We start from the raw sequence: 10,809 nt of genomic DNA, 5'->3' as shown, positions 1-10,809 counted from the left end.
TAGTTCTTTAATAAATGTTTTTGTTTTAGTTTAGTTAGTTTCAGTATTAGTTTTTGTGTATTACTTGTGCGCAATATTTTTTAATTTTGTTTGTTTTATTTTAGTTCGTTTTGTAAACATAAAATGCAGTTTCCGTTTTTTAAAAAGCATCTTCGTTTTTATTTTATTTTGTGAACGAATTTTTTTTTAATTTTGTTTTTTTTTTTTGTTATTTTTAGTTAACTAAAATAACCTTTAATAATATATTAATATTAATATTAAAAATATAATATTTAATAATAACCTTTAATAGCATCTGTGTTTTTCGACACCCTCCCTTCTTACTTTGACCATCTCCAAACATTTTTGTTTTATTTTATTGGAACTGAGCCAAATGCCATTTTTTAGCATACGTCGCGGGCCACTTAAAAAATGGACGGTGGGCCGCAAATGGCCCCCGGGCCGTAGTTTGGACACCACTGGTCTATGTAAAGGTTTAAAAAAAAAAAAAAAACATTCAATGCTCTCATGCTTACTGTGGCGAGCTCGAATTTTTCTCAACTGACACGTTGGACTCGTCGCCATGAGTCAATCAAAGTTTGAAAAGTTTTACAATTTTAAAAATTAATTTCAAACACCAAATCTTCTTCCGATGTTCAAAGACGTTCGTCGTCAGCGTCCTCCTGGTTGGCAGATGTCGTCCAATCCGCCGCGGTCGCTCTGCAACACTTTTGCACTTCTTTATAAGGACAAAGGAGAGCGCGTGATTGTCAGCCAGTCCAGATCCCCCAACATGGCCACTCACGTGATTCGACGTAAATAGTCGCAATCGTGCGCGCAACTCGAGAGTCGCACAGCCAGCATGCGAATCGTTTGCATGCCGCAGACGAGCTCGAGCGCAGGAAACAAATGCAAACGGATGTGAGAGACTTTTCAAATGAGTCATAATGTTCTTAACGTGAGAAATTCAATAAAACACAACAAATAGGGGGGTGGAAAAAAAAAGCTTTCCAGGAATTTTTCGACTGATTATTGTAAGGCAGGAGTGTCCAAACTTTTTCATTTGAGGGCCACATACAGAAAATCAGAAGGACGCAAGGGCCACATAATGTTATGAAGAGAAATTGTGTTTAGTCCTAAAAATTGTACAAATAATTTATTTGTGCTTTTGCATATTTAGAAAAATGCTGCAGTATATCAACCAATTTATTTGTAATATGGCAATCGGGTTATTATAGTTTGGGAATTTTTCATTTTAGTTTTTATTTTGTTTTGAGTTTTGTTTTTTTAAATTTAGTTAGGTTTCATTAGTTTTCAGGGTGGTTCTGTTAGTTTTTTATTAGTTTTAGTTCTTTAATAAATGCTTAGTTTTAGTTTAGTTAGTTTCAGTTTTAGTTTTTTTTTTTTAATGTGTATTACTTGTGCACAATATTTAAAAAACACCATGTTTTGTGAGTTTTGTTTTTTTTAAATTTATTTAATTATTTTTCAAGGTGGTTCTGTTAGTTTTTATTTATTTATTAGTCTTAGTTCTTTAATAAATGTTTAAATAGTTTCAGTATTAGTTTTAGTTTTTTTTTATGTGTATTACTTGTGCGCAATACTTAAAAAACACCATGGACACGATGTCATTATTCCAGTTTATATCAAAATAAATTTACTAAAAATCACATTTAAAATCATCCCCAAAGGTTCATGCATTAAATTAATAACCAAAGACTAAAACAAAGGACATTTTTGCTATAATTATAGTTAGTTTTATTTTTAGTTAGTTTTGTAAACATAAAATGTAGTTTCAGTTAGTTTTCTTTTTTAAAAAAGCATCTTCGTTTTTGTTTTATTTCGTGAATGAAATTGTTTTTTGAATTTTCATTAGTTTGAGTAAACTAAAATATCCTTTAATGGCACCTGTTTTTCGATACCCTCCCTTCTTACTTTGACCATCTCCAAACATTTTTGTTTTATTTATTTGAAATGAGTCAAATGCCATTTTTAGCATATGTCGCGGGCCACTAAAAAAAATGGACGGTGGGCCGCAAATGGCCCCCGGGCCGTAGTTTGGACACCCCCTGTTGTAAGGAAATAAAAAGCGGATGAGTCAAACTGCTCTGACAAATGCTTCTTGTTTATTTGTGGACTGCACATTCCAAGCACGTCGTCATACGAACGCTTTCCAAAGCTGTGAGAGGGAAACAAAAAGCCGCAAACATACAAAAATGTTTGTCATGTGTCCCAAAGTCACCGTGAAGACTCCGAGAAGGCTTTTGCACACCCGCTACACAGTGACAATCCTGAAAACCAGGGGGTGTCCAAACTACGGCCCGGGGGCCATTTGCGGCCCGCCGTCCATTTTTTAAGTGGCCCACGACATATGCTAAAAAAAAAAAAATGGCATTTGACTCAGTTCAAATAAAATAAAGACAAAAATGTTTGGAGATGGTCAAAGTAAGAAGGGAGGGTGTCGAAAAACACAGGTGCGATTAAAGTTCAACTAACGGAAAAACTAAAATTCAAAAAAATTCCGTTAACAAAATAAAATAAAAACGAAGATGCTTTTTAGAAAAGAATGCTAACGGAAACTACATTTTATGTTTACAAAACTGAAATAAAACAAAAATAAAAAATAAAAAATATTGCGCACAAGTTAAACACATTAAAAAAAACAAAAACTAATACTGTAACTAAACTAAAACTAAGCATTTATTAAAGAACTAAAACTAATAAAAAAACTAACAGAACCACCCTGAAAACTAATTAAAACTAACTAAATTTAAAAAAACAAAACTCAAAACAAAATAAAAACTTAAATGAAAAATTCCCAAACTATAATAACCCGATTGCCATATTACAAATAAATTTGTTTATATACTGTAGCATTTTTATAAATATGCAAAAGCACAAATCAATTATTTGTATAATTTTTAGGACTAAACACAATTTCTCTTCATAACATGATGTGGCCCTTGCGTCCTTCCGATTTTCTGTATGTGGCCCCTCAAATGAAAAAGTTTGGACACCCCTGCTGTAAACGGAACTTCAGACAGTTAAAAAAAAAAAAAAAAAAGATTGCAAATGTGATATCTCATTTACACAAATTCAGTTTAAATGGGCTCAAAATGAAGTTACAAAGTTTTATTTACAACGTTTGCAAGAGCAGGAAAAATAGAACAGACGCAGTCAGATGCAGAAAATCTTGCAAAGTCGTTCCGGCGCTCCATCCAGAAGTCGGCTTCCAGTTTTCCAGATGTGACAGAGGAATACAAAAAAAAAATCAAATGAAAAAAAAAATCATCTTCTCCCGTGATGAATTACTCAACTCCTTTCATGAACTCCAAGAACTCTGCAAAATGAGCAGGCTGCATTAGCAAACAGCTTCCAAAACATGAAATTAATCCTTTCCTGATTACACAGTGGCAAAAATGATTTTTTTTAAATGATAAACCTAATATATATTGCACACAAAAAAAACGGATTCACTAAATAAGCAGAGAACAGTGGACTGTTAAAAATGAATGCGTCGTGAATTTCCCATTCTCGTTCTGATCATGTGATCTTTAATTCTTAATTATTATTGTTGTTATTATTTTAAACTTCCTTATGCTAAATGTTTTAAAGCAGTGGTGTCCAAACTACGGCCCGGGGGCCATTTGCGGCCCGCCGTCCATTTTTCAGTGGCCCGCGACAAATGCTAAAAATGGCATTTGACTCAGTTCAAATCAAATCAAAATAAAAATGTTTGGAGATGGTCAAAGTAAGAAGGGAGGGTGTCGAAAAACACGGGTGCGATTAAAGGTTATTTTAATTAAATAAAAGTAATGAAAAAAAATAACATTCAAAAGACAATATTGCTACCGAAATAAAATAAAAAGGAAAATCTTTTTAAAAAATGAAAACTAACTGAAACTACATTTTAGTTTTACAAAACTAACTAAAACTAACTATAATTATCGCAAACGTCCTTCGTTTTCGTCTTTGGTAATTAATTTCATGCATGAGCCTTTGGGGATGATTTTAAATGTGATTTTTAGTAGATTTATTTTGATATCAACCGGAATAATGACTTTTGGAAAGTATGTCACACAAAAGTGACGTCATCTAGCAGCAGCCAATAGAAAAGCACCAAAAGATGACATCACTCGCATGGTGTTTTTTAAATATTGCGCACAAGGAATACACATTTAACAAAAAAAAAAAAAAAAAAAAAAAACTAATACTAAAACTAACAAACTAAACTAAAACTAAGCATTTTTTAAAAGAACTAAACTAATAAAAACTAACTAAAATGAAAAATTCCAAAACTATAATAACCCTACTTCCATATTACAAATAAATTGGTTTATATACTGTCGCATTTTTCTAAATACGCAAAAAGCACAAATAAATTATTTGTACAATTTTTTAGGACTAAACACAATTTCTGTTCAGAACATTACGTGGTCCTTGCATCATTCTGATTTTCTGCACGTGGCCCTCAAATGAAAAAGTTTTAAAGTATGTTGAATAATGTTTTAAGATTATTATTGTATGTTCTTTTTTAGTAAAATTTTGTAACCTATTTTCATGTATTTTTCTTCCTCTGAATGTTAACTACTGTTTGTTGATGCTTATGTGTTGTCTTTCCTTGTGTAAAGCACATCGAGTTGCCTCGTGTATGAAATGTTGTATACAAATTAACTTGCCTTTATAAGCGAGCGAGAGAGAAGAAAACGCCGCAGCCTTTTTCGTGACTTCAAGTATCCTCACCGTCATAATCGATTTTGCCATCGTTGTTCTTGTCCCCGTCTTTCATCAGCTCCTCGATGTCGTCCTCGGTAATCGCTTCTCCCGTTGATTCCAGCATCGTTTTCAACTCGTCCAGGTCGATGTAACCGTCGGCGTTCCTGCGCAAAAAACACGATCTTGATCTCATCTTGTGACGCTTCGGTAGAGGTGAGAAAAAAAAAAATGTCTGCCGCACACAACGTGAGGCTGCCACATTTTTGGAGAATGTGCCGGGATTTGCGGTGATTTATCAGAAAATGAGAAATTACCAGTCCAGCCATGTTTTGTTACATCTTATTTTAATAAAAGCTACATTGAAAATTTAACTCCCCCCCAAAAAAAAGAAAAGAAAAAAAAGAAGAAAATTCAACTCACTTGTCAAACATGCGGAACAACTCTGCCAGTTCCTCTTCGGACTTCCCTTTGCTGTCGTCCTTCATGCACCTCACCATCATGACCAGGAACTCGTCAAAGTCCACCGTGCCACTCCCTGCGCAGACATTTTTTTTTAATGTTGTAAGTGTCCCAAAGACGTATTTATACGTTTTTTTTATTGTTTTTTTTTTTTTTTTTTATGCTAGAGCATACAGAAGGCTTTGATGCAGCCTCTCAACTGCAAAGAACGGTTGCAGAAATGGTAGTTATTACACAAACGGCCAGCAGGTGGCAACAGAGCAAAGGAGATCAACCAGGGCCATCTCGAAAAAAAAGCTCAATTACTTACAATTTTAAATCGATTTGCGAAAGCTGATGAAACTTAGCTCTCTTCTAATGCTAATTGCTGCAAAACGGAAACAGATAGAAACATACTTTTTTTCCTGATAAAAGAAGAGACTTTAATCTTTCTTTTGATGCTTTTATAGCAATTGAACACAATATTCTTTTGAACTTACCTGCATGGTTACAAGGTTAAGAGTACGAATCTTATTGATTCCTACGATGCGATATTTCGGTTTCAGATATCGATTGTACCGATGAATTGCGACCGCACAAACAAGTTGCCACGTAGCTGTAGACAAGTCCAATCATAATTAGCTCTTCTTACTACAGTCTTACTACAGATAATCAGCGGAGTTTTGCTTATCTGCCATTTTGGAATGAGCCTGCCAATGTTCATTTGAACTCATTCACTCACTCACTCACAGCCATTTTCACTGAGGCAACGCCCCCTTTTGGCTCCCACCTTCTGTGGGCCTTGTAAAATCAGCCAAAATACAGTACATCAAAACATGGAACCTACAAAAAGAAACATTCGTCTTTTTCTTTCATCAGGAAAACAACAACAACATATTTGTGCCTGTTTCCGTTGTATAGCAATTAGCATTAGAATGCAGATTTCAGGTTTCATTGATATTCACATTCCAGGTGAAAACACTTATCAAAAAGAGCTTGTTGCTGGCTGATCCCACTCTGCCGCCACCTGCTGGACATTTTTTTGTAGTAACTACCATTGTTTTAGGCCACCTTTTCATGTCAGAAGCTGCACCAAAGCCTTCTGTATGCTCTTGCATATTTTTTTTTTTTTTTTTTTTTAAAGACTTTAAAAAACGTATAAATACGTTTTTGGGAATGAATGAGTTAATCAGCATAAAAATCTATCTCAAACAGATGCTGTTATGATATTGGGAGTTTTAAAATGGGAAGTCAATTTGACAGTAACAAATAGTATGTCAGATGTCGCTTAACCAGGCTCCTTAACTCATTTGCTCCCAAAGACGTATTTATACGTTTTTTTTTCAATGTTTTTTTTTTATGCTAGAACATACATAAGGCTTTGATGCAGCCTCTGAACTGAAGAGAATACTTGAAGCAATGGTAGTATTACAAAAACGGCCAGCAGGTGGCAGCAGAGTATAAGAGATCAACCAGGCCCATGTTGCAAAAAGCGATTTTCACCACTGTTTTAAACAAATGTGTTAATAATAATGAAACTTCGCTATATACTAATGCTAATTACTGCAAAACGAAACAGAAGTATACTTTTTTTCCCTGACTAATCTTTCTTTTGGTAGGTTCCATTCTTTTATAGCAATAGAACACAATATTCTGTGGGCCTTGCAAAATCAGTCAAAATCCAGTGAAACAGTGAGGAGCGAAGCGGGTTGCTTCAATGAAAAATGGCTGGGAGTGAATGAGTTAATATTGATATTCATATTCCCAGTGCCAAAAACATCCTGATTTACCCAACAAGTAGGACCCCCCCCGCCATTTTCTTTTGCTATCAAAACATCCGCCGTCTGATTTACCATCTTCATCCACCTCGTCAATCATCTCCTGCAGCTCCTCCGGCGTTGGATTCTGGCCCAGCATCCTCATCACCTTCCCCAGCTCTTTGGTGCTAATGCAGCCGTCCTCGGCATCTTGTACAAAAATGTCAAACGCGGCCTTGAACTCTGGAAGAACGGCCAGATGTCAATTAGCAACACGTGTCAGAAATGTGTCGCTGAGCGGAATATTTTGTTATAAGTTTGTATGAAATGTGGTCACTTGCCATTTTTCTGTTCATCTGTCAGCTGCTCAACCTGCAAACAGTACAAATATTTTGGTTATTGGTTTATTTGTGTGTCATTTAAACTAGGGATGTTCGATACCACTTTTTTACAGACCGATACGATACCGATACTCAGACCCTCAGTACTTACCGATACCGATATCAAGTGCCGATACCAGTGGTACATTTGATAAATTAAAAAAATAATAATAATCACTAAAAATTAGAGCTGTCAAACGATTAAATTTTTACGATAACGAAACCCGGTATCGGTACTCACCCATCCCTACATTAACTCATTCACTCGCTGCCATTTTCACAGAAGCAATCCCGTTTGCTCCCAGCTGTTTTACTGGATTTTTACTGATTTTGCAAGGCCCACAAAATATTGTGTTCTATTGCTATCAAAGCATGGAACCCATCAAAAGAAAGATTAAAGTCTCTTTTTTCATCAGGAAAAAAAAGTATGTTTCTATCTGTTTCCGCTTTGCAGCGATTAGCATTAGAAGAGAGCTAACTTTCATCAGTTTTCACAAATCGATTTAAAATTGTAAGTAATTGAGCTTTTTTTTTTTCGAGATGGCCCTGGTTGATCTCCTTTGCTCTGCTGCCACCTGCTGGCCGTTTGTGTAATAACTACCATTTCTGCAACCGGTCTTTGCAGTTGAGAGGCCGCGTCAAAGCCTTCTGTATGCTCTAGCATAAAAAACAAACAAACGTGTAAATACGTCTTTGGGACACTTAGAACATTTAAAAAAAAACATTTATACGTTATTGGGAGTAAGTGAGTTAAAACAACACACCAGCTCGTAAAGTAATCTTTCAAATCACGCCATGTGAATTCCACTTTTTTTCCACCAACTAAAAGATGCTATTTTTAGTTGGCCACGCCGGGCTATCCCTGACCAAACACACAATCTAAATATCCAGTGCGAGCCAGTGAGAGGCGGAGTTAAAAATAGGCCCGAGGATCGGGAACTGTCGATAACGGACAGAATACACGGCGTTTTAAATGAGCACAGCTTGGCGCAACAATAGAACCGTAATCCTGGAAAAGCTCGCACGAATGAGAGAAGGAGACAGCTGCTTATGTAAGAGTTACTCTGTCTGTCTGTCTGTCTGTCTGTCTGTCCACTATAAATTAAAAAGGCACCCCTCCCGTCAGGGTGGGTAAATGTAAAAAGAATCAATCCGCACGAGCGTTTGTACTAAACATTCCTGTGTGGTTTTCCTGTCTCAGCCGCATCGCTCCTCTGGGATGTCCGAGACCAACCTGACAGATAATGCCGGAATTCAGCCCTGTGGTGATGGCGGTGGGGGGGGGGGGGGGGGGGGGGGGGGGGGGGGGTTGGGTTATCTAAACCTCGAAACCCTCTCTGGCACCACAAGTCCACAAGCAAGCAGCCCAAATTAGCACATAGCAAAGTTGGACTGATCCATTTGGAGTCATGAATGAAGTTGTGGCAGAAACCTCCCGAGGGGTTCCACTCAGGGCCGACGAGGGCCAACGAGGGCCGACGAGGGCCGACGAGGGCCAACATCGAGGGGTCGTGATGCAACGCAAACTACGGCACGGGGGCCATTTGCGGCCCGCCGTCCATTTTTTAGTGGCCCGCGACATATTGTAAAAAAAAAAAAAGGCATTTGACTCAGTTCAAATCAAATAAAAACAAAAATGTTTGGAGATGGTCAAAGTAAGAAGGGAGGGTGTCGAAAAACACGGGTGCTATTAAAGGTTATTTTAGTTCACTAAAACTAACAAAAAAAAACTAAAATTCAAAGCGACAATTTCGTGAACGAAATCAGATAAAAACGAAGATGCTTTTTAAAAAAAGAAAACTAACTGAAACTACATTTTATGTTTACCAAACTAACTAAAAATAAAACTAACTATAATTATAGCAAAAATGTCCTTCGTTTTAGTCTTTGGCAATTAATTTAATGCATGAGTCTTTGGGGATGCTTTTAAATGTGATTTTTAGTAGATTTATTTATATATCAACCAGAATAATAACATTGTACCCATGGTGTTTTTTAAATATTGTGCACAAGTAATACACATAAAAAAAAAACCTAAAAAAAAACAAACCTAAAACTAATACTGAAACTAACTAAACTAAAACTAAGCATTTATTAAAGAACTAAAACTAATAAAAAACTAACAGAACCACCCTGAAAAGTAATTAAACTAACTAAATTTAAAAAAACAAAACTCAAAACAAAATAAAAACTTAAATGAAAAATTCCCAAACTATAATAACCCGATTGCCATATTACAAATAAATTTGTTTATATACTGTAGCATTTTTATAAATATGCAAAAGGACAAATAAATTATTTGCACAATTTTTAAGACTAAACACAATTTCTATTCATAACATTATGTGGCCCTTGCGTCCTTCTGATTTTCTATATGTGGCCCTCAAATGAAAAAGTTTGGACACCCCTGTATATTATGGACATATCATATTCCACACTGGACATACAAGTGTAAGATTCAGACAGGAGTAAGATTTAAGTTAATTTGTCAAAATATATATTTAGTAATACTTTTATGTTTCTAGAATTATTATTTACACATTTATATATTTTGGGTTGTTTTTTTTATACAAATACTGTACTTAAATCGACGAGGTGAATCTGTTATTTTCAATTACTTGCGTTTGTTTGAGTTGGCTCGCTCCTGATTGGTTAGAGTTGGTCAGCTGACGAGTGATCAGGAAGTGTCGCTCCAAGTGTGACGAGTAAACAGCGTTGTTTAACAGAAACAAATCCGTCTCCATCCTGCTTTCTCATCTTTTAAAGAGCGCTCCATTAACCACCAACGAACCCTCACGTTACACAAGTATTATTAATCTGAGGGGGTTGCTATCAAAAACAAAACTTTATACTACAAATGAGGACGTACCGCTGCCTTGTAGATGTCGTTCATGTTGGAGGCCGGTCTGCTGCCTGTCTTTGACGGTGTCCACGGAGGAAGTGGGAAGTGTCCAGCTCAGGACGCTGGCCCCATCATGGCAAGGTTTTATACCTGCCGATGTCTGGTCCCTCCCCAACTCCAAATGTGTGTCTGTCTGTGTCTGTGTGTCATGCGGCCAATCCGTCACAATCACCGGGCTCAGATAAAAATGCAGCAACTCTTCGGGGGGCATACTTGGGAATGGAATGAAGCGAGAGGGGGGCGGCTTAATCTTTTGTGAGGGGGGCTAAAGAGACACTCAACATTCCCCTCGAACTGGACGAGAGACACGGAAAGCTCTGGAGAGCGCGAGTGGTGGTGGAAGTGAGAGAAGAAGAGGCCGGCAGGCGAAGCAAAGCAGATCACAAAAGGTCCGTCGAGAGACAATAGAAAAAGCGGAGGTACTGTCAGACAGGTCTGCACAGTGTTTGTGGAGGGACAACAAACACATGGAGGAATGTGTGCCATGTGGTCTGCATCAGAACATGGAGGGGGGGGGGGGTGGAATGTCACAATTGAATTCAGGACAGAAGAAGAACGACAATGATCCAAAATTGAAGCCATCAGCTGAAAGGGGAGTGAAGAAAAACAAAAAACAAAAAAACTGAAAGGGGAGTGT

At 36.8% G+C, this 10,809-nt stretch overlaps 1 protein-coding gene across 1 annotated transcript; it reads right to left on the bottom strand.

The window, feature by feature from the left end:
* Window positions 1-3,096: 3,096 nt before the first annotated feature.
* Window positions 3,097-10,411, bottom strand: tnnc1a (troponin C type 1a (slow)). The gene is made up of 6 exons (XM_077512103.1): window positions 10,140-10,411; window positions 7,232-7,262; window positions 6,987-7,133; window positions 5,116-5,230; window positions 4,723-4,859; window positions 3,097-3,319 (listed from the first exon to the last, which is right to left on the bottom strand). The coding sequence occupies exons 1-6, from the start codon at window positions 10,161-10,163 to the stop codon at window positions 3,288-3,290; spliced, it is 486 nt and encodes a 161-aa protein (XP_077368229.1). The 5' UTR covers window positions 10,164-10,411; the 3' UTR covers window positions 3,097-3,287.
* Between the last annotated feature and the right edge of the window lie 398 nt (window positions 10,412-10,809).

Source organism: Festucalex cinctus, chromosome 2 (assembly GCF_051991245.1).
Source record: "Festucalex cinctus isolate MCC-2025b chromosome 2, RoL_Fcin_1.0, whole genome shotgun sequence".
Lineage (NCBI taxonomy): Eukaryota > Metazoa > Chordata > Actinopteri > Syngnathiformes > Syngnathidae > Festucalex > Festucalex cinctus.
This window is presented reverse-complemented; position numbering and strand designations above follow the sequence as displayed.